The sequence below is a fragment of the Lontra canadensis genome, unplaced genomic scaffold (genome assembly GCF_010015895.1).
Source record: "Lontra canadensis isolate GAN:19392208 unplaced genomic scaffold, GSC_riverotter_1.0 scaffold100, whole genome shotgun sequence".
In the NCBI taxonomy this organism is placed as follows: Eukaryota; Metazoa; Chordata; class Mammalia; order Carnivora; family Mustelidae; genus Lontra; species Lontra canadensis.
In genome coordinates this window covers 1,786,798-1,811,707 of record NW_022631094.1, presented here as the reverse complement: position 1 = coordinate 1,811,707, position 24,910 = coordinate 1,786,798, and the positions used below count along the sequence as shown (strand labels likewise).

General features: G+C 41.3%; 1 protein-coding gene across 1 annotated transcript in view; it reads right to left on the bottom strand.

The window, feature by feature from the left end:
- The window catches only part of SVIL (supervillin), a 99,230-nt gene extending 74,520 nt beyond the window's left edge, over positions 1 to 24,710 (bottom strand). Inside the window, 6 exon segments of the mRNA XM_032837812.1 lie at positions 5,599 to 6,232; positions 8,551 to 8,702; positions 8,818 to 8,875; positions 17,332 to 17,423; positions 22,837 to 22,894; positions 24,635 to 24,710. Of these exon segments, the coding sequence (XP_032693703.1) occupies positions 5,599 to 6,232; positions 8,551 to 8,702; positions 8,818 to 8,875; positions 17,332 to 17,423; positions 22,837 to 22,894; positions 24,635 to 24,695 (1,055 nt within the window). The 5' untranslated portion in view covers positions 24,696 to 24,710.
- Positions 24,711 to 24,910: the final 200 nt, after the last annotated feature.

Here is a 24,910-nt window from a genome sequence, read left to right as displayed (position 1 = left end):
AGAGAATTATGTTACCAGGAAACAAGAACTCAACCCTAAGTCATCACAGAGGTCGGGAGCTGCTCTTGGTCTCTATCCCTAAGTCTGTAATGATGAGCTTTAACTCCCTGTAACTCCTAAGAGTCAACAGACTTAAAAGTGCTTCCTGCTGTCACAGTGAAGTCAAATCCAGCTGAGGAGAATCAGTTTCACCCTGTGGGTGCCCAGCTCTAATTATATAACAGCTTCTAATGATAAAACAGTATTCAGCTGAAGAAGAATGCTTATTAACTAGGCATCCTATTAAAATGAACAGTTTACATGCTTCAAGTTGCTTGTTTGGAAAAAGTGCTAAGGATTGCCTTGTGGGTCCGTGCAGGCGTGCGAACATGCAAGGGCATGCGCACACAGCTCAGCTCCTTACAACCTGGCAGGTGTCTAAATTTTTGGACATACTAGCTAGGGTTCTTGGTGATCTATTCATATTTAGTTCAGTGAACAGAAATTGATAACTTGCCATTGAGAACAGAAGAAAAGGGGGAAAAAAAAAACAACAACCATGGGAATGAACTAACCATATTTTAACAGGCAAAAGTTAGTAGAGAAGGTGAAAAGATATTTGGGGGTACAGGGGCTAAAAGGTGAAAAGAGTTCCATCCCATTACAAGATCTGTGAGCGTACAGGGAAGTCTCTTCTTTAGAGACCTAGGTTTTCCAGGACACCTGCCCTGACCCAGAGCCTGTGTTAGGAACACTCCTGCCCTGGGGGAACAGGGACTGAGACAGGAATGCCTATGACCAGAGGCAGCTTTCTCTCTCCTTATCACTCCCGGGTGGACATTTCTTTCAGGCAGGTTAACAGAACTTTAACAAGGAAAACAATGAGCTTGAGGCTCTGAAGACAGTTTTTAGACTGAACCTCTCCCTAGGAGCTGAGTAAGTATCATCAGAGACAAACTACAAGAACATAATCTAAGCCCCCTTCCTTCTCAGTTGGCTGAGTCTGCTTGTCACCATGTCTCCGAAAAGGCTCACTGTGGAGGTGACCCAGGAAGATCCAGTCCACAGGTCTGATGTCACCAGAGCCCTGTCCGAAGCTTGACTGACCAATGGCAGCTCTCCCTAGCTCAAATTTCAGGGAGGGCTCTATACACCATAATCATTTTCTAATGATACAATTTGCTAAGTGGGAGTTGGAGGGGTGGGGACAGAAGCGGAGAGATGAAACACAGAGGGCGTTTTCTAGAGTGGATCACCACTGGGAAATTTTCCTCTTTGCCAATACACAGGTCACTGAGATCAGGGAGTCACAGTGGATGCTCAGGAAAACAGCAGATGTGGAACTCAGGTCGTGAGATTCTCCACTCACAGAAGTAACAAATATGGTGCATTTTCTTTTCTTTCTTTCTTCTTTTTTTTTTTTTTTTAATTAACTAAGAAATACAAATTCTGCATTCAGGATTTCCATTAGCGACAGCTCAGATTTTTAAAAATCTGAAAAACCCACAGGCCCCAGATCCATTTGAATTTTATTCTAAAATTCACAATGGCTTAATTAACAAAGAATGGTTCCTATCAGCAAACCTCCCTCTCTAGAAAACACAATTCTGAAATTCTAAATTGAAGGGGCTTGGCAGAATTCAGGGGTTGGGTAAGAGGTATCTTAGGCTCTCTTCTGTGAGTATATATATTCTCCATTTCCTTCAGAAGGACGTGTTCTCCCGAACTCCCAGGCAGCTACAGGATTTCTTGAGCTAAAGACCCTGTGACATATGTATTTTCTTAATCATATAAATGTTCAAATAAACATTAACAAATTCTAATAAATTTAAATGTACTGTTCAGCCCTCAAGACTGTTAGGAGCTTAGAATGCTCTTAATGTTATAATGACTGTTCCGTCTGTACATGTGTTCGTGTACATGAACACACACAAAAACTGTGCATTTGATGTCTGGCTCAGAGGTGGATTTTTAGGATACCAGAGGAAGTCTTTGATGGTATATTCATGAGTGACACATTCGTATTTAATTAATGATAAAAAAAAAAAAAACCAGCCTCTTGCTAGTGAGCACAAAATAAAATGATGACATGGGAATGAGTTAATTCAGACATTACTAGCCCCAATACTTAGCAGAGCTAGGTGATGAGAGAGTATATAGTACAGCAGTGAGAAAAACAGTCCATCTCAATGCTAGGATATATCCACAAAAACATGCGGAATAAAATAATTTCATTATCTGTAAATGGTTTTCTTGGTTACTCCTTCATCTCCCTCAACGTTTCTGTTACTTATTTCCATACTGGATGACAGGCATTTTCATTTATGGTTATTAAGACACTGAGATTTCTTTGATTATTGTTATAATTCACAAAGTATTTTTTGTCTTTCTTCCCCCCAAATGGAAATCAGACAACAATGGTTTTCTGACACCCAAAGATCCGGGCTCTAGAGAAAGGATATCTAAGCAGAATATTAATTCATTTAAATCCATCTTTGCAAGATGAATTGCTGTAGTCATTACAAAATAAATCCTTTTTTAAAAAACATACAGTGCTATTTTAGTTTCAGGTATACAATACCATGATTCAACAGTTCCATACATGACTCAGTGCTCATCATGGTAAGTGTACTCTTAATCTCCTTCACCTGTTTCACCCATCCCCCCACGCCCTCCCCTCTGGTAAACATCAGTTTGTTCTCTTATCATTTCTATAGTTAAAGAGTCTGTTTCTTGGTTTGCCCATCCCCTCTCTTTTTTCTTTGCTCTTTTAAGTTCCACATACGAGTGAAATCATAAGGTATTTGCCTTTCTCTGACTTATTTCACTTAGCACTATACTCCCTAGCTCCATCCATGTTGTTGCAAATGGTAAGATTTCATTCCTTTTTTATGGCTGAATAGCATAGATAGATAGATAGATAGATAGATAGATAGATAGATAGATTGATCAATCACATTTCCTTTATCCATTCTTCTATCAACAGACACTTGGGCTGCTTCCATAATCTGGCTATTGTAAATAATGCTGCTATAAATGTAGGGGTATACACATTCCTCTGAGATAGTGTTTTTTTATTTTTGGGGGTAAATACCCAGTAGTGCAATTACTGGACTGTAGAGTATTTGTAACTTTCTGAAGAACCTCCCATGCTGTTTCTTGTATCTTTGTTTATCTTTTACTGTCATACTTGTCATACATTATGTTCTATCCCTTTTAATGTAAATATATCTCAGTATTTTCCTAAAATATATATATGAAATGATTTGTGTTTCTCTGCCTCTAAATCATAGAATTATAGGTCTTGAATGGCTTTTAAAAAAGCATGTGCCTTTTTTAAATTAAATATATAAAGCATGTGCTTTTTTTAAAATTGAAAAATACATAAATAAAGCATGTGCCTCAAGAATTCCTTTATAATTTCTTAATCCTTTTAATCCTCTCTTTGTGAAAGTCAAGTAAGTGCTAAGAGGCTGGGGTTAGGCTTATGGAAACTTCCAAGTAACATGCCTCTTCAAATAATTGAGAAAGAAATACCTCTTAAGATTTTACATTATAGACTTTTTTAATATTAAGATTTTAACACAGAACAATTAAATATCCTATCTTTTGACCTGGAGCACCCAACCAAGTTTTAGTTATTATTACAACTAATTCAGGATCTCACTGAGGATCTATCATATGAGATCTAGATGACTAACCCAGGTGCCACGTTAACAACCCCAGTTTTCATAATATAGCAATCAGAAATTTGGCTCTGAATTTTCTCCAAACCCATGTAAGCGTAAATCTCGAATTTCCTTTCTAAATTAGACTGTTAGGTTTCTTTGACCTGTTTACAAAGCACATGAAGTGTTCACTTTGATAGGCAAGAACACGTTTTCTGCTACGAAATGAAGGTTTCTCAAACAACAGACTTTAATTTCAAAATAAGAGAAAACAGGTCACAGTCCCAAAATTTCAAAAAGCCCAAAGGCTATGGGGCGTCTGGGTGGCTCTGCCTTCAGCCCAGGTCATGATCTCAGGGTCCTGGGATCGAGCCCCACATCGGGCTCTCTGCTCCGCAGGGAGCCTGCTTCCCCCTCTCTCTCTGCCTGCCTCTCTGCCTACTTGTGATCTCTCTCTCTCTTTCTCTCTCTGTCAAATAAATAAATAAATAAATAAGCCCAAAGGCTAAAACAAAGGCCCTCAGAACCCCGTATCAGTTTTTACAGTACTGACTTCTCTAAGAAGTTAACTTCTCTAAATATTTTAGTGTGAATTATCAACTAAGTAGGGGAAGGTCTTTGACTCCATAAATATCAATAAGTAAAATGATCTGTTTTAGCTGTATTATTGCCACTTAGAGAGGACCACGTTCACTGCTCTGTCCCAGTGTGAAATACAAAGGAGTATTTCCCAATACTTCTTCCTCCCCCACCCCTTTGTTTTCCCCTCAAAATAAATTTGCTTGATCCTCCCTCTCCTCAATTTACCTGGGAAGCTAATGGCTATTTGGACCGAAAAACACACCTAAAAATCTACCTAGACAATTGTCCCAAACTTTAAACTATGATGTTTAAGTAAAGTGCCTTTTGAATATGGTCATCACACTTACTGAATTTAAATATTTAAATTTTGCTTAAATTTGAATATTTAAATTTTACTTAGATTTAAATATTTGAATTTTACTTAGATTTAAATATTTAAATCTTACTCAAATTTAGAAATTTCAATTTGATTTAAATTTGGAAACAAATCAAATTTAATTTAAATTTGGAAATTTGAGTTTAGGAACAAATATTCTCTTCTGGCATTTGAGTTTCTCATTTTACCCTTTTTCTGATTTTCCCAAATGGGAGCTGTTGTCTTTGTGTATGACAATTACTCTTAATGACTGATCTTTTTAATGAGGTACTCTTCTACACAGCTGTTTCTCAGCATGTTGATATACCTGCATAGCTACAGGAGACAATTATATTCAAGCTATACTGCAGTCATTCGTCATACCCAAAACTGAGACCCTTCCACTGTGTTAGTGGTGGTCCTTCTGCTTTGTGATTTTACATGACAGCAACAAAAACAATCACTAAGAAGTCTGGGTTATAATGGGGCACCTGGGTGGCTCAGTCGTTAAGTGTCTGCCTTTGGCTCAGGTCATGATCCCAGGGTCCTGGGATTGAGCCTGGCATCGGGCACCCCCCTTAGTAGGAAGCCTGCTTCTTCCTCTCCCACCCGCCACCCACCCCCCACTTGTGTTCCCTCTCTCATTGTGTCTCTGTCAAATAAAACCTTAAAAAAAAAAAAAAAAGGGTTTTGGGTATAATTCTAGAGAAATACATAAAGGAAAAGACAATTATTAAAAGCATATAAGAAACCCATAAAAAGAAGGATCTGTAAGTGAAACTCCCATGAAAGTGTCCCCATGACACTTGTTCAGCTTATCATTTTTTTAAAAAAGAACTGAAGCTTCTTGCTTGGGCAGAACCTGTTTTTATACTGCAGAAATTTAAAAAACCCTATCTTACCTATTTCTGCCACCAGCAGAACCCTCCACAGAAGACCAAGAACACCCAGACCCTGACGCAGGGGAGGCAAAGCAAAGATGGTAACACAGCCCAGAGCGGGCTCAATGCTTACCTGACTCGGGCCTCAGGAGGGAGTGGAGGGTCACCAGCAGAGTGGCTCGGGGAGGCCGGTGGCCGAGGCGAGGAGAGGGACACGCTGTGCATTTGCTTTGGGGACCTTGGCACTTCACTGAAGGCACAGTCTCGCCCAGGGAAGGGGAAGGATGAGGAACTCTCAACCGTGGGGGCCAGGTCACGGGCCTGCCCAGTGGTGCTAGGCTCCTGACCCCGTCTTTGGTTTTCCACATTGAGCAGCACCTCGGTGTCCGAAAGCCCATCGCCCCCAGAGAGGGCATAGTCCTTGGAGTACAGAGAGCTTGAATCTTTGCCTGGCTCGGCCTGTCTGTCACCTTTCCCTCCCCTCTTGTCAGCAGCATCGGCGTCCTTCCTGGACTTGGTGTATCGGGACGGCGATTCCGAGTCTGCTTCGGAATCCAGCGCTATCCCGTATTTCTCGGCCAGCTGCCGTCTCCTTTCCGCTTTGTACCGCGCGATTCTCTCCGCTTTGGACTCCAGAGCCTGGGTGTCCATGAGACCTGAACCACAGGAGGGGTCAGCATGGACGCCCGAGGTTTCGGTGCAGAGTTTGGAGCGGGTCTGTTTTTCCACCGAGGAATCCGAAGTGTCCTCCTCTTCATTGGACCGGCCTACAAGGGACCACATGGGGGACACAGAGTTCAAGAACAGAGGCACATTGACTGTACTCTGTTCTGTGCACAGAAGTGCATTTTTCCAACTGCAGCCACATGCTTGGTACAGCAAATGTCTAACATTGAAAACATAGGAAGGTAAAACTCCAAATCACCAATAATCACGAATATATAATAATAATAAATTGATAATTTGCCAAAAATTTCTATATATTCCTTCTAGTCTTTTATAAAATTGATTTCTTTTCTCCCATATAAAGTAATTTATGTTTTATATACCACTGATGTTCCGTATAAAACATTTTCTTATATTTGGAAGTCTTTTTTTGAAGACATTCTTTAAAGCTTTGTAATATTCTGTTCAACAGGCATTCCATAGCTAATTTAACCCTTCTCATATTCCTGGGCATTTGCATTGTTGCCATTTTTTTTTCATTGTTTCTAACTTTTAATCAGTCTGATTTTCTGACTACTATCACAACAGATAATGGTATAATTGCTTTATCAAAAAGTGTATCATTTTATTTTATTTTATTTTATTTTTTTTTTTTTAAGATTTTATTTATTTGACAGAGAGATCACAAGTAGGCAGAGAGGCAGGCAAAGAGAGAGGAAGGGAAGCAGGCTCCCTACTGAGCAGAGAGCCCGATGCGGGGCTCGATCCCAGGACCCTGAGATCATGACCTGAGCCGAAGGCAGCGGCTTAACCCACTGAGCCACCCAGGCGCCCCAAAAAGTGTATCATTTTAAGAGACTTGCTAGACTGTCAAGTTGATTTCTATAAAGTTTGAGTCAATTTATACTTGAACCTGCAATATTTAAAAATTTCCTTTGATTACTAGAAAAAGAGAATTTGTGCATTTTTCAATTATTAGCATTTGTATTACTTTTTTCTTTTCTGGAATATCTGATGAAGTTTATTTAAGCTCTATATACTATTGATTCATAGTGTCACTTTTATTGGTTCGCATGCTTTTTTTTTTTTTTTTGAGACTGTGAACCTTAATCTCATTCATGAGTATTTCAAACTTGTTTAATATTCTGTGACATCCACATGGAAGATTTTCTTCGGAGTACAGATGTGAATTGTTATGTGGTCAAGTCAACTGAACTGGTCATTTGTGATTTCTCAAGCTGTTTCTGTGTTCTTTCCCATTCGATGTGCATGAAATATTCACCTGTTTTCATATTTTTAATTATTTTCTTAAAGTTAATCATGTGACTAATTGGGACTTATTTTTGTGTTTCGTGTAAGTGAGAAGAGGTCTATGACCCCTTCCCTACTGCACAATAACCTATTTTCCCAGTACCATTTTATTAAACAAGTCTTCCCTTTCTCACAAATATGTGATGCTTAAATTATAATACATAGATTCACATTTTACATACATGAGGGTTTATTTCTGGCTACAAATTTTGATACTCTATTCTTGATTCTCAAGTAATTTTTAAAAATCTTACTTCTCTAGCTTTCTGGCCATAGAAGATCAGGAACTTTAGGTAAGTGACATGATCACATCACAAAGTAAGATCAACAGCCTTAAGGAAGAAACCAGAAAACACTGGCCATAAAAAGCAGCAGCATGGAGCTGCAGAGCCAGGGATGGGTTGAGAAGAACAGCCCCATATGGGTCATCCTCTTCCAAGCCCAAGTTGAATATTTCATATTCCTAACGTTGACAGTTACCCAAAAAAGTTAAGTCACATCTGAAATACGTCTTAATACAAAATATATATGGAATACATTTAAAATGACATGTAAATTATTTATATTAAAATAATTTAAGTAGAATGTTTGTTGCATTAACACATAGACTAAGAACCCTAACCACTCAAAGGTCCAGGCTCATTTTAAATTGCTCCCTGCTGCGAGCGACCAGGCTCTGTGCTGGGCACCTGGGTATTCTATTTAAAGGAGTCTCATTCAGTCCTCTAAGAACTCTTACTGAGAAGAGGACAGCAGGTCCTGTGCCAGCACCCTGAGGGGGCCAGGAGGGAGATGTAGTTCCTGCCCTCTAGGGGTCCCAGGTGGGGAGGGGGAGTGAATGAGGTCATCAATTTCCCAACAGTGTGCCAAGAGGAACCATTTCTTCCTGCTATGATCCCAGAGGACCACACCTGTGAGATGGGGCAGAGTTGACATACGTGTCATTGCAGTGTTTCACAAATAACATGTATTTAATAAGTAAGTACACCTCCACAATTCACTTTTGTGGACTATCTCATTTTCCTTCCAATGCCACTGGGTAAAGAAAGCAGCATGGACCATCTCGGGCAGCCTGCATGACGGCAGGCTACCAGACAAGCGCGCTCACCGGTGTGGGGGCTGGCCGGGTCTGTGGCTCGCATGTATCTGGGCGTGTCTTCCTCCAGCAGGCGATGAGTCACTAAGCCGGTGCAGCTCTGCAGCAGGATGGGCTGCGTGTCCGTTTCTATTCCTTCGAGGCGCCTGGCAATTCTTTCTTTTCTGTACAGGGCACCAAAGACAGGCCTCGTGAGCCATGGAAAGCGGTTCTCAGGGAAAGTGAATACTGCTTCACCAAGCTCTTCTACTTTCTAACGAGGTGCAATCAATTTCTTACCTTTTCATTTCTAAAAATTCTTTCCTCTTTGGTTCAAAGATTTTTCTTAATTCTGCAACTAAAATAAAACAGAAGAATAAAAAGATACTCCAGTTTTCAGTAGTCATGTGTTCATTCACTCATTCATGAAACATAGATCTATTGAACTTCTATATTATCGAACTTATATAAGTTAATATTGAACTTACATATTATGTATTATTGAACTTATGTATATAACTTATGTTATAGTATGTTCAATAACATATATTCTTGAACTTATGTTTCTGTTCTTAGATCCCGTGCAGTGTTTTCCTAGAGACTGTCTTCTAGTGTTAAAGGGCAGATGCCACATGGGATGTGTAAACACACACACACACGTCACAGGCTTTTTTAAGAAGTAAAACCATGAGTTCTGTTTCATCCAGGGGAGTCAGAGAAGGCCTGAACATCAAGATCTCTCCAGCAAGCAGATATCTCACTATCTGTCTTTATTACTACATTCAACAAAGTATTCCAAGTTTTTCCGCTATGGGAAACTTCTAACGTCGGCAGAAGCAGAGACCAGTACTAGAGCCCCCACACGCCCATCAGCAAGCCACAACCCCCATGTCTCCCCACACTCCTATTTCACCCTATCATTGAACCTGTAAAAATCTGTGACTAGCTGATCGTGTTTCCAGCCATCACTAATGGAGCTTTATGGACATTAACCGCGGTTTAGGTTAACACAGTTCTAAGCCTCCCGTTACCAGCTTTCGCTGCCGGGAAATGTTAACATTTGTCTCCCCGCTCTAATTTGGGTGGATAGATAAACTAACAACCCTAATTCTCCTGGTAACACCGGATGGGCGGACAAATGTCTGGCTGAGGCTGGGAGGGTCTCATGTGATACTGACTACAAGGATATCACTGAGATGCCAAATACCTGTTTCTTTGGAGAAATGGCCCAATTTGGTGGAGAATAAAGGTCTCTCTTCTCACCTCCTCCTCAGCCACGTGAATTCACAAAGGCTCATCTGAGTGGCTCCTGTTGAGGACCCAGGAATACCAGGGAGAAGTGGCACTAACAGCCCAGGGGGTCCAAGGAACTTTGAAAGGTTGAGTCAAAGAAGAAACTCAATGGAGGCATAGAAGAATGCTGGAATACTTTTAATTTTCTTTTTTTGTTTTTTTAAGATTTATTTATTTATTTGACAGAGAGAGAGAGAACACAAGCAGGGGGAGCAGCAGGAAGAGGCAAAGGAAGAAGCAGGCTCCCTACCCAGCAGGGAGCCCGATGCGGGACTCGATCCCAGGACCCTGGGATCATGACCTGAGCTGAAGGCTGACGCTTAACTGAGCCACCCAGGTGTCCCTTTTTCAATTTTCTTTTTTATTTTAAAGTAAATTCTACATCTTGGGCCACCTGGGTGATTCAGTTGGCTAAGAGTCCCACTCTTGACTTCGGCTTAGGTCATGATCTCAGGGTTGTGAGATCCAGCCCTAGGTTGGGCTCCACACTAGACATAGAACCTGCTTAAGATTCTCCCTCTCCCTCTGCATTTCCTCTCCCCAACTCTCTAAAATAATAACAATAAAATAAACTCTGTGTCCAATGTGGGGCTCAAACTCATGGCCTTGAGATCGAGGGTCACATGCTCTACTGAGCCAGCCAGGTACCCCTAAATTCTGGAATTCAACTTTCAACTGCTTTCATTTCTATTTTTTTTAAAGCTGTCATATTTAGTAATGAGTCAGAACCACACACACACACACACACACACACACTCCCCTTTTATATTGCCCTTTGACCGTCTTCAGAGACACAAGCCTTGTTTTTATTTTTAAATGACAGCTGCCTTACAATTTTAGTTAGATTGACTTCTGTTGAGATAGTTACACACAACTAATGAATCATTGAACACTACACCAAAAACTAATGATGTACTATATGTTGGCGAATTGAATTAAAAAAAAAAAAAAAAGATAGTTGGCTTCAAAAAAGTCTCTCCCTCAGGTGGCTTTCCTAGGAACCAGAGTAGCTGGAGGCAGAGGTATACTTGCTCTGTACTGTCAATTACAGCTCTGTTTGGAAGACAAGGGTGTAATGGTAATGGTGCCTCTGCCATGTTACCTTTTGAGGAAGCTTGATTAATACTAGCTTCCCAGTTAATCAAATTAGCTCCAGCAAGATTATGGTGATAAAACTTTAATGACTGGTAGTGCATATTTTGAAAATATTTCCAAGGATGAGATAAACCAAAGAGTATCAATTAACTATTTAAACCCCAAGAAGAGCAAGGGGCCATATTTTTCCTAAGAGTGTGCCAGAAGCTACTAGAACCAAATTCCAAGTGCTCTGAAAGGTAGGTTTCAGACTCTATGCGTCAAACTCATCACTGAGAAACAGGGTATCTTAATAAGGTCTTGCAGAGCATAACACCATGATCTTTCCTCCACCCAAATTATTTCAACTAGTTATCCTACAGTCTACATGTTGATGTCCTACCCATATTCATATGTTGAAGTCTTAATCCCCAAAGTGATGATATTAGGAGGTGGGGCCTTTAGGAGATGATTGGCTCTGCCCTCAGGAGTAGGATTAGTGTCCTTATAGAGGAGGCCCCACAAGGTGCTGGCGCCACCTTCCCACCATGTGAGACACAGTGAGAAGCTGGCAGTCTGCAAGACCTAAGAGGGTTCTCACCAGAGCCCAACCATGCGGAGTCCCTGATTCAGCCTCCAGAACTACGAACAACAAATCTGTGCTCTTTAAAAGCCACTCAGGCTATGGTATTTTGGTATAGAAACCCAAATGGACTAAGATAAGGATAAAAACATTAATTCAACGCACAGAGTATCCTATACCTTCTATTAGACAAAGGCATATTTTTTATCCTAAATCTGAGACTGAAATCACTTCTAGTTAAATTTTTACATTTTCCTTTAGAAATTATACAACTAAAGACATTAAAAAAAAAAAAAAAAGAAGATTCCAGCAGTAGAGTGAAAAAGCTAAGTTGTTTCCTGATGTTATTTCCCATCTTCTAGAAGAAACGATCACCTAATTGGCAGACTGTGCAAATGGCCCACCCACAACAAAACTATACTTCTCCTTCTGCCATTACCTACGTATTTCAGCATGCTACAAAAACTAAGATACTATGAGAAGGGAATAGGCTGATGGTCAGAACAGTCATTCATCCTAGGAACTGAACCCTTAGAAGCCTGGGGCAGTGGGAAAAAGATGGGGGAAGGGGTAACCTAAGTTACCCTACTGTCCATGGTGACCTCTGCCCTCTTCTGGAGAGAACAGGCTGTTAGTCTCACTGCTGTTAAGTCTGAGAGCAATTAGCAGCCATTCACGTACACCTCCTCAGGGTCACGGACTCATCAGCCCATTCTGAAACAGGTCACAGATCACCACTGGGGTGCTAATGGCCTTTTGAGTGAAAAATTCCTTCATGGAGTCCTGTACCTCAGGACGTTAAGTCTCCTGGCCTCTCCTACCAAATGCCTAATCATCATGAGTTGCCATGACGCAAAAATATTCCCGCTTGTTCCCAAAGCCCCCTGGGGATGGTACTGTCCTGGATTGAGAAGCACCGATCCTAGGACAAAGATGCAAATAAGCAGCCACACCCCTGGATGCTGGAGCTCTAGGTTATCCCAATGACAGACACCACCAGCCAGCACCGTACTCTTTTCAACCACACCTAGGTTCAAACCCAAAACCATTTCAAGCCTCTAACCTATAGTCCTCTAAGATTATTTCCTGAGGAGTGAAATGAAGTCATAAATCAAACCATACTTTAAATGTATCAGCAAGCTAGGGGCACCTGGCTGGGTCAGTCGGTAGGGTGCTCAAATCTTGACCTTGGGATGGTGAGTTCCGGCCCCATGCTGGGTGTAGAGATTACTTTAAAATTAAATAAATAAATGTACCAGCAAGTTTATTCATTCTTAGTGGAGACCCACAGTGAATCTTTTAGGGGGAAAAAAAAAATCCCTTAAACAAACAATTACTTCTCAGTCAATTCTTTGTAACCAATCTATTTTTCAGTTACCAAGATTTGCTTCATTCCTATAGACATGAGATTACAGGGGAAAGATATGATGTGGAAGACAAAAGAAGTCATAGAGAAGCTTCCTTTCCCAAGTCTATAATTTAAAAGTAAAACAAACATGCAATATAATTACTCTAGTATCTCTATTCCATGGGAAAACACTTCAGTTGTATAAAAGAGAATAGGTTTTATTTGAATTGCTGATGTGTGCATATTTTTGGGGGCCCTTTCCAAGAAAAAAAAAAAACCAAAAACAGCAACCTCTTCTGGGCTCTTGCAGTCCTCCTTAGGCCCTTTGTTTGGAAGTTTTGGTCAGGTATATCATAAAGCATAAAAGGGGCTGATATTAAGAAATCACAGAAGTCATCCCAGCTGTGGAAATCTATGTTGCCCTCCATTCTTTCAGTCATAAAGCACTACCACAGTTATGGTCTGGGAGGCAGTGTTGAATACAATTTGTTACTGTTCATGATCTACCAAAAGCGGTCTTGTCTTTACTATTATTATGTAATTTCAGACTTACAGAAAAATCGACACATGCTTCATAACGTGTTTACTACATTCATTTTTATCCTTTTCCATAGGCATATTTACATGTGTTATGTGTGTATACACATGCATGAATGTACACATATGTGCATATAATTTTTTAAAGACATTTATTTTAGAGAAAGTATGAGAGTACGAGTGGGGGGGGGCAGGGCTGGACGGAGATAGAGAGATCCCAATCAGGCTCCACACCCTGTGCAGAGCTGGCCATGGGGCTCCATCCCATGACTCTGAGATCATGACCTGAGCCAAATCCAAGCGTCAGATGCTCAACCGACTGAGCTACCCAGGCCCACCTACATGCTAATTTTTCTGAGCTATTCAAGAGTAAGTTGCAGCACGATATCCCTTTATCTCTAAATTTATCAGTGTATATTTCCTAAAAACAGGAAATAAGAATGTTTTTTTAATTGGATAAAGCTGAGACGCCTGGATGGCTCAGTTAAAAGCAGCTGTCTTCAGCTCGGGTCGTGATTCCGGGGTGCTGGGATCGAGCTCTGCATGGGGCTCCTTGCTCAGTGGGGAGCCTACTTTTTCCTCTCCTTCTGCCACCCCCTGCTCATGCTATCAAATAAATAAATAAAACATTTAAAAAAAAATAAACAAAATTGGGTTAAGCAGCTATAATTAAGCTGATTGTATGCTGTGGTGTAATGCATACCACTCATAAATGGTTCAGGTAACAGTAATAGCAATCATTGTATAATACAGATCGAAATAGGTGCTGTTGATCTAACTTCCATTGTAACGAATTTTCTACTTTGCCTTCAAGTACATTAAACGGTGACATATACTAAATTATTCCTCATTGCACCTGCTATCTCAACCTGCTGCCCTCCTCTGAGTAATTCCAAACAGTGCTTCTGTGCCAACAAAGATTCTATGAGTCTATTTCTTTAGTTATTTTTGAAGGGAATCAGACAGTCATTTTCTGAGGTAACTGAAAGGCAATTGACATCAGGGCTATCATACTTTACAAAGTTATTTAACTTGCCTAACATGCTTTATCATAATATATAAGGCCAATACCCAGCATAATGTGGTCCACTGGGTAGTTTTCTTGGGCAACACTGTTTCTTTAATTAGCCCTGAGAATCAGGCTTTCTGGTGAAATTATTGTTGAGTTCAGGCGTCCAAACCCAAGTACAGTAGAATCTTCCAAAGAAATATAAGTGGCAGAGGACTTCCAAGAACACCTCCCTCCTACCCTGCACTTGACAAGTTAAGAGCACAGCCCAGACCCAGAAAGTCCTGAAAAGGGATCGGACTTCCTGCACTTTAATTTTCACACTTGGATGGCAGCCACTAATACAAAGAGAAGCAGCTTATAAAATCAGAGATTACAAAACTCGAGGACTAAGGGGGGCGGTGAGGGCTGTGAAGTGTGGGATTTCTTTGTGGGGATAAGGACAGTGTTCCAAAGCGGACTATGGTGATGGGTGCACAGCTCTGTGGATATGCTAAAAGCCACTGACATGTATACTTTGGATGGATGAATTATAGATTGCTTGAAATATATTTCAAGAAAGCTATTAAGAAAGTAGACTAATATATTTGGTCCATTTCATAATGTGTAAGGGGAAAAACTATTTTAGTATCATCATCTTTACAGAGTAAAGATTTTTAACCCTTGGATAACTTGTTTGTGATACACAGTTAAAGGAAGCCCCCTTAGAGAAAAAGTCAATGATCATTTTGATGCTCAATTTCACAAAAGCAAGAATTCCTCACTAAATGACCAGAAACTTCTATAAATGTATAAACAGACATAAAACGCTATGCCATGAAAACGGTTGTAATCCACTCCTACTTTCACCATTATATCTCCAGGAGCTGACAGAATCATTAAAATATTTACGATGGAGAAGTGAGATTAGAGGTCATACGTGGGTCTTTCCAAATTCGGGTCTTTCCCGAATTCGTGAGTACAGAACGTAAAATAAGACTATGCGGAATTTACATAAAATTCAGGAGGGGAGGGGTTCGGATACTTTTTAAGCACGTTTTGAAGATCTTGTGAATTTAGAAACATAAATCTGATTAATACATGGTATTATCTCTGATTTGTGAAAAAGTACATTTTCATCACCAATTATGATACATTTTTTTCTTTTTTTTTTTAACAATTTTATTTATTTATTTGAGAGAGAGAGAGAGGGAGGGAGGGAGAGAGCACAAGCAGGGGAAGAGGCAGAGGGAGAAGGAGAAGCAGGCTCCCTGCTGAGTGGGGAGCCCAATGTGGGTCTCGATCCCAAGACCCCAGGATCATGACCTGAGCCAAAGGCAGCCGCTTAAATTGGCTGAGCCACCCAGGAGCCCCTATGATACATTTTCTAATGAAACTGGTTAATCAACTTAACGTGTTCTTAAATTTCGGCACATACAGAGTTACAAGCTGTTGAACCTGAAAGGAACCTTGCATCTCATATACCGTTTCTAATTTTTCTGACCCTAATATTGCACATACTGTTGCTCATCAAGGAAAGGACCACGGCAGACAAAGAGGATGAGTGAAACAGCTTTTGCTACAGAACTTTGCCTAATCAGTCCAATCTTCTAAGTTTCTGCTCAAATCAATCTGTTCACCCTTGAACTTTGCTTGGACCATCTTCCCAGATTGTAAGGTTGGCTCAGACTCACCAGAGCTGCTTTGTCTTTCACAAAGAGTCTAAAAAATCGGAAGGCTCTTTCCATGTCACGCCATCCAGGCGGGAACCCGCAGCATGTCTCCTTCCCATGGAAGCCCATGACCTTCCTTGAACAGCCAATGGGAGTGAATGAGATGGCGATGCAGCCCATATAATCCACAGGTCCCATGGACTATCAGAATGGTCTCTCTCCTACGAAATCTCATCTACTTCTGTGTAACTCAACACAGTATTCTCGTCTGGGGCCTCTGGGACAACACGGAGTAAGTCTGTATTTCAGTTGACAGTTTTCTAAGTGCTTGAAAATTGCAAAATGTCCCTGTTTAAATTGTCTCCACAAGGCCAAATCTCTGGGGTGCTTCAAATACCCATCCTCGTCAGACTACGTCTACGCACATCACCTATTCAATTCCTCAGGCTGTACACCCATGTATCAGTGGGCCTTTTAAACTAGATTTAGTTTCTATTAAAAGAATATTTTTTCTGGTCTCATCTCTTTTGGGTTTGATCTCATGTTTGTTTGTTTTTTTCTTTCAGAGGACAAAATAGAAAAAAAAAATCTGGCCTTCCACCAAAACCTGTTTCTTCTGAAGTAAGGGTTACACAGTGGATTTGGCATGAAAGCAGTTTGAGAGCTGGTATGCCCCTCTTCCAGTGTTAGAGTTGGGGGACACAAAGATCTGGTTAACGTTTACATCATTTCTCAGGCAAAACATAGGGAGTAGTGGGCTCATGGCAGCTGCGATGTTTTACGGCACTTGTAACTTTACCAATGAAAATACGAATTCACAGAACACGTGAGTGCCTACCTGGGGAAAGAGATGCGGGAGGTGTGGGGCGTCCTGGAAACCCAGTGTGCTGCCTGGCAGGGAGCTCTAAGATACTCAGTGCAAAGGCACCAGCAAAGCACCAAGAGGCGGAGGTAGTGGACAGAGTAGACAGAGTAGATAAGGACTTATGAACAACACTCACTGCCCCTGGAGAAGGTGAGAGGTAGGAGAGATGACGTGGGTGGATTCTATGCTGGCTCTCTCTGTCACCCTCCCCACCCGGCCTCCAGGGAATTCCCGAAGATGGCTAAAATGAACAAGAAAGGAGACGGAGAAAGGTGCAGATGAAACACGCAAGAAGAGAGGTACCTTCATTAAGGTTAATTCTTGCAACAGGCAGAAAGGAACACAAGGGAGGGTATACACTGGAGCTTCGGAATGAATTCCCCTCAGAGAAAATCAGGTGACACAATACTTATGTGCCCGGGACACTGGTCAACCATTTAGAGAAAGACTCACCTTTCGGAAGTGCAGTTAAAATCTTAGCATCGATTCTTCTTCTGCGGTTAGCACGCTGTTCTTTCTCTTCAAGCCAGAACTCTTTCTGAAAGCTAAAAATTAAATTATGCCATTAATAATGTTTAAAGTCAATGTGAATCAAGATATACGATGTTAAGTGAAAAAAAATGCAAAACAAGAGTTATGTGACTGTTATATATAGTGAAATACGTGTATGTGGATTACAAGTAAAGAGTTTTATTTCAGGGAGTTAAATGCTAGCTTATTTTCATTTATTTATAGTCATGTCACTAAAACTTTTTTGTGTAACGGAAGAATTACGTCAGCACAGACAGGTGGCATGGCGTCAGGGGTAACAACATGGTGGAGCCGCGAGTTGGACGCCTCTGTTGGGATGGCCACTCTCTTCTACAGCCACTCACCAAGAGCTGGGGAAGCTTGGATTAATCGCTCAACCTTTCTGTGTTCATCTCTTCCTCAGAAAATCAGCAACTTGTCTAGGATATGTATATGCTTTCCTCCAGGGCTGAAATTACGGTAAAGTAACAAATGCCTTCAAACAACTAAGAAATCAAAGCATGGTGAGTAGGTCTGAAGTCTGAAAGGCTCATGAAGACCTGTCTTGGGATACAGGAGGAAATGAAGGGGGAAAGAATAAGGAATTAAGCACTATGTACTTTTCTTCTCTAATGAGGCATATTGTGGGTATAATCTTAATTATCTTCATAAGACTCAGTGAGGCCTGAACTGCTCAGGGCTGTGCTGGGAATGGTTTAACAGTGGGCTCCTTCCTCTTGCTCTCCCACCTGCTTCCCCTGAGCATGTGCTTTGCAGTCTTTGCTGATGATGTCAACACTCCCACTATGGCCCATCTGCAAGCTTCGCATAAGACTTTCTGGAAAGAGACACATGCACTCGCTCTCACAAGGCAGTGCGAGCCAGCCCCAGCACACCACTGGCACTATCGTCATCCCTGGTTTGCAGATTAGGAAGCTGTTACATGGTTTGTCCAAAGACGACACACCAATCTAGGGGACCCCAGGCGGCACACACTGACACCACGGGCCTCCGTGGGAGCATGTCTGGGGTTGTGCAAGACCACAGAGCTGTCGCCACGCAACAGGAAGAAAGCTTAGCATGAAAACAGGAGAACTAATATTCTTCAGTGATAGGATCACCTCCAGAAAGGTGAATGACAGCCTTGCAAAGGCTGAACATCAGTGCAAAGTTAACCCTCCCCAAGGGCTTGTCCTCCATTTGCATTTCCACTCTGCAGGGGTGCCTGTCCATAGGGGTCCCAAGGGGACTGGACCGAGGAAAGTTCTGTGCATACCAGGTAAGTGGGACACACAAATCATCTACACTCCACCCATCAATTCAATTTCAATCTAGCAGGCGCAAGATCCAAGATAGGGGACAGATCTATCTTCTAGAACCAAGTTCATCTGAAATCTTTCTTATTGCTGATAAATGTGGTAGGGCTTATATTCATAAATATGACTGCCATATATTCATATTATTTCATAAAAAGTCTTGAGAATAAGTAGTCATTATAAACCACACCCCAAATGGTTTAAAGACCCTAGGACACCTGCTTAGGTCAGAAATGTGGACTTGGCGCTGACTTCTAAACAGCGATCATGATGCAGTGACAATTCTTTTTCAGTGTTTTATTCAGATTTACGACTTAGTATAAACCAACAGAATCACATAACTGTAGAAGTACAGCCCACTGAAAGAATGGCATGCCATTGTCATCGGTTATTCAGCTACTTGTATAAACATCTGGATAAAGTTCTGTACTTTCTTCGGGAAACTAAAATCTCAGGAAAAGAAGTCTCTACAAAAACAAAAATGGTCCAATCCTGGAAATATTCAGTTTCTCAGGCCACTGACCTTAGGGGACAAAGACTATTTCGTATTTTCAAACATAAATATCTGCATGCTTCTATTTTCCCCCTTTTTTTTGTGCTTATCAAAAAGCCGCTAATGAAGACTGAGAAACTCCTCCCCAGTTAAACATTTTTCTGAACTTCTACAGTGGGGTTTCCAAGTCAGCCCCTGACAGCTCCTGCACTTACCTTCTTCAAACAAGCTTTGAGAGTGTCAGTATCCATAAGAAGGGCAGCCTTTTCCCAGTTGGTCAGAAACCAGTGGGAAACCCAAGCACTGTCAAGCTCTCATGGCTCCTAACACGGTTTACTGTAAATGCGATTTACTCTACCCAGGTTCCCTCCTCTCCAGCCTACCTGAGTCCTGCTCCTGGTTCTGGGTCTCAGTTTAAGGTCAGTTCCTCAAGGAAGAAAGTCCCTGACCCCATGCCCGTCCCACCGTACACCAAATCTATATTATACACCTCGGTTGTTGTTTTCTCTCATGGTATCCTGGTTTCTTACTTGTAGAACATGTGGCAAATGTCTTATTTCAAATTATTGATTTATAGGGGTGCCTGCGTAGCTCAGTCAATTAAGCCTCTGACTCTTGGTTTCAGCTCAGGTCATGATCTCAGGGTCTACCACATGCGAGCCCATACTCACGCTCTCAAAAAAAAAAAAAAAAAAAAAAAAAAAAAGATTCTGGAACACTTGTGAATGAGTAATCCCTTCCGATCATCTTCTAATGGCTAATAAAACACAAATACCCTGGGGCACCTGGGTGGCTTAGTCCTCAAGCATCTGCCTTCAGCTCAGGTCATGATTCCAGGGTTCTGGAATCAAGCCCCGCATGGGCTCCCTGCTCAGCAGGAAGCCTGCTTTCCCTCTCTCACTCACCCTGCTTATGTTCCTGCTCTCTGTCAAATAAATAAAATCTTAAAAAAAAAACCAACAACCCACAAATACCCCAAAGAGCCCTAACATCACCCTCCTTTAATTTTTTTGAGTCCGAGGCACCAAGCAGTGTGACTGGTGGAGCCCAATCCTACCTCACACAATGGGGGCCTCCAAAGCACTGAGCTCCACGTGCTCCGTGGCGCTCTCTTCGTGGACCATCACCCCTGGGACATGGGCTCTCTGCCTGACAAGCTCTGTAGGCACAGGTGGGTTTCCACAGCTCAACCAAAAGCATAAGTCTGTATTTCAGAATAAAATATATAACCCTCCATATACAGCTAATGTAAATGCTACAGTCTTGACTTTTGACATTTGCCATTAAGCAGCACCTTTTGTATTTTTTATATATCTTCATCTCCTCTGAAATAATGCTCTCTCAGGACTAAATTTTTCCTACCCTACCTCCTTCCCTCTGCTTCAATAATCTAAGAAGACATTGCTCCCTGCCTCCACAATTTTTTTTAATGTGTCCCATTAACCTACTTAAATGCCAACAGTAGAAAGAAGGGGAAACTTTAGGAGAGTGAGGACAGGATTTTCTGTGGTTACTAGCATCTGTCTTTGACAAAATGGGGCTACAACCATGACAGTGATCAGTCAGCACCCATGCTGGGAAAGTCTCCCTCCGATCTGTTCACTCTTCTACTGTTGTTCACATTACAAGACACAAGAGATCAAAGTCTACTACCTCCTCTTTGTACTTCTGGCCTGGTTGATCAGAATGCTCTCCATCTCCAGCCGATTTTACTCTAGTTCCGTGGGCAGGAGGTCATCATTTGCATGGATCCAGAGGACCTACCGCCCACCATTTTAGAGCAGCTGTGTCCCTCTGAATCTGCTTTCGCTGGAACGTCTGACCTTCTAGTTCATGCTACTGCTGTTCTTAAATAAGCAACGCTTTCCTCTTCTTCCTCTTGCACAGTCACTTACTAGCTCTACTACGGCTCTACCAACCTGCCAGGAACATACTGGGAACTAAGCTACTCTGGTCTGAACATCTGTATTCCCCCAGATTCAGATGTTGATATCCTAACCCCCAAATGTGATTCGACGAGGAGGTGGGAACTTTGGAAGGCGATAGGTCATGAGGTAAAGACTTCATGAATGAGAACAGTGCCTTTATCTTATAAAAAGAGATTCAGAGATCAACTGTACTTCAATTAAAATAAAAGAACTCCTCTGAGAGACCCAGCGATCTCTCTAGCCCATTCCACCAAATGAGGACACAAGAAGTTGGCCATCTCCAACCTTAAAGGGGGCCCTCACCCCATTATGCTGGCCCCCTGATCTCAGACTTCCAGTCTCCAGAATTTTGAGAAAGAAATTTGTGCTGTTTACAAGCCATCCAGTCTAGAGTATTTAGTTATAGTAGCTGGAACTCACGAAAGTGTAAGCCTTAGATTCTATCAAAAAAGGCAAAGATAAGAAATATAGGAAACTGTGTGAAGCCCCAGAAATGTAAGATTTCCTGAGTTCAGTAAGACAACCTTACCCATGACCCTGGCTCATTACTGCTCTAGTTGGCCTGATACTAAGACATGGATCAAATCCACCGAGGCTTTATCTCATCTAATGTGCTCACAAGATCGATTTTGCCATTCTCAGGGCAGGGCCAGGCTCAGCCTGATGAGAACAGCTATTTATTCAATGTCATTGAAATGCAAACCCTTTATAGCAAAGAAACAAAGTCATACATGATACATTAGGAATGAAAGCGTCTGAGTGGAATGCGGGGCAAATCAGGGTTGGGTCCTTAGACCATCACCAAGTGTAGACTGGGATTGATGCCTACATGTCTTAGGGATAATAACTTTGTGTCTCCACTTGAAAATCTCAAATTCTATCAGGGACAGTGATCTACTAAGAAACATCTGGGATACAGCTATCTGGTTTGGCACAAACTTTAATTTTTACGAGAGCTTAAATGAATGATTATGTACTACAGCGTCTCAGCACGTTAGGTAAATTGAATCAGTGCCTATAACACCTTACAGTCAAGGGAAATGATTAAAAGACCTCACTGGGGGATGCCTGGGTGGCTCAGTCAGTTGAGCGTCTACCTTCCACTTGGGTTATGATCCCAGGGTCCTGGGATCAAGTCCTGAATTGGAGGTCCCCCTGCTCTGTGGAAAGCCCACTTCTCCCTCCCCCTCTGCCTGCTGTTCCCCCTGCTTATGCTCACTTGCTCTGTCCAATTAAAAAAATTTTTTTAAATCTTAAGGAAAAAAAAAAAAAGACCTCACTGGACAGATGGATTGGTTGGGGGTGGGGAGGGAAGGAGGGAAGAAGGAAGGATGGAAAGAAAGAACAAGGCTAAAGTTTCTCTTAAAAAATCAAAAGCTCTCTTACTTGATGGACAGACTGCAAAAGAACATCCCACACTTAGAGGCAGGTACAAGAAAGAAAAGATAATAGTCCTTTACAGGTTCAAAATTTTATCTGATCTGCAAATAGATCATGTACCCATAAACAGCATTAATGAATACAAAAAGGATCTTTTTTGGCTGAATGTACTATTAGGTCAGCTTGCTTCAGACATTTTAATAAACCAAACTCTGGGGAGAAAACATACCGCCAAACATTCAAACTCATGAATTAGGAATTTAGGAGAATAATTCTAAAAGCTACCACAGATCTTCAAAATTTAAGATTCCTTGAGAGAAGATCACTTTACCTTGAAACTCTTCTTTGACTTGGTAATCCAACAAAGCTTAAGTTTTTCTGGTTGAAATCTAAGGGGAAAGAAATGATGTAACATTGAAATAACTATACAGTAAGTTAAAAAAAAAAACTCCAGTGGAAAAAAAAATTCTCCAAAACCCCTTTGAACATATCACTTAAGGAAAAGGTAACCATTAACCAGACAAGACATAAGAATACAAAAATGACATCTTTTAGGAATCAAATTCCACAACATGCATTTTACACAGGCAAAGTTTCCTCCTCTCCTGAAATTTAGCCAGCATAACTCTGCAGGTGGGGATGGGGTAATCTGACATAGTTCAATGCTACCATTGAAATTTGTTATAGCTATAAGAATACTCAAAGCAATTAAATACTGAATAGCACAGTTACATACTCAGGGGAAAAGAAGGCAAAAAAAAAAAAATTAAACAATTTCGGTCCAGATAAACAGAAACGGTGAAACTCATCACTGCCTGATATATTCAAGATGCTTTTAAAAGAATGTGTGCATGGAGGGGTTGGTGAAGAGCCGGGGAATAGGTCTGCTCTCTTTATTGCCTTCATTAAAATCTAAATAATAACAAATCATCAAATTAACTATTTCTTTCTTTATTTTTGAAGACGAGATATGTATTATGTAAAGACAGGTGGTAACAATCCCACACAGCAAAAAGACACATCCGGGTGGACCAGTTAATCAAAACCAGGCAGAGACAAATTTATACCGATCTAATGGCAAGTAATGTTTTACAACTTTTGGCACAGTAATCATTTGTCCACCAAGAAAACCACAAGCAGACCACTTACACAGACTTCTAAGCAAGTGCCTTTTACTGTCTAATATTTGGGGGCAGAAGCCTGAGGAAAAGGAGGTACAAAATGCACCAGATGCTGACATGTCCTTAACCAGCAAAAACACATCCAGAGCCTCCTGGCATTTGGAAATTCTGACCAACTAGAGAAATACAGTAAAATGAAAAGTATAAGGCCAATTAAAGACCTGAGCTTTTTTCCTAAATATACAAATATCGTGTTATATATTTTAAAAAAAAGAGAGAGAGAGAGAACTCAGTTCAAAAAGCTAGCAAATGTTGTAGAAGAAAATTCCCGAAGCTGAGGCCTCTTTGAATCACCTCCTAAGAGTTCATCTGTGCTGGAAAAGACTTTGACACAGAATGCCAGAATTTCACACGGGACAGTCAAAATAACTTCAGCATTTCAGCCCTGTTCAATCAGTGATTGGAATCCGTGGAGTCACTCCGGCGGTTCCATGGAAAGCATGCATTTTCCTCTGCCCTCAAAGGAAGCCACTACAAAAACAACATTTTGTTCCAAACAGTATCACATGAAGATTTCATAAAAAAGACAAACACCACTGTCTACTGGAAATAATTTAGTACATATAGCCCTTGCTTTAGAAAACTATTTTAGCTAATGCACAGCACATCCAGAACAGGATCCAAAGTTTGGGCATTGGAATTGAATCTGCAATTCTTCCTGCATAAAGGCTTTTGTGGTTCAGCAGTATCTCTAACTTACAATAGGGGAAAAAAAGGGGCGGGGGAGAAAAAACAAAAAGCAACAACAACGACAACCAAACAAAAAACCACCTCAGGTATTTCAGCCACAAAATAAGCTAATTTATAAATGCAATTAGATCTTTCAAGTGTCCTTTGAGGAAAGGATAACGGGACACAGGAGAATACAAGGAAAAAATGGAGGATACGAGGCATTCATCCTGTTAGAAAATAAACCCACAAGTGCAATTCCTATTTCTCCTGCCTTACCTTGTTTCTCAGGGAACCTGAGAGCTCCCAGGCAGCCGGCAAGCTCTGGGTTTCTGAACATGTTGCACACAGAACGTTTAGTCACACAGTGTGATCCGGAGCCCGGTGCAACCGGCCGCGGCCTGCCGCCCGTCTAAGCAAAACTGGGTTGAGATTTTTCACAGCACAGGGCTGGAGCAATCAGGCCCTCGTGTCCTTGAAAGTATAGTAAACGCAGAGCAGGAGGCTGCAGGCTGGAACAGCTCAGACCCCGTAATCAGATTACAGGCAGAAATC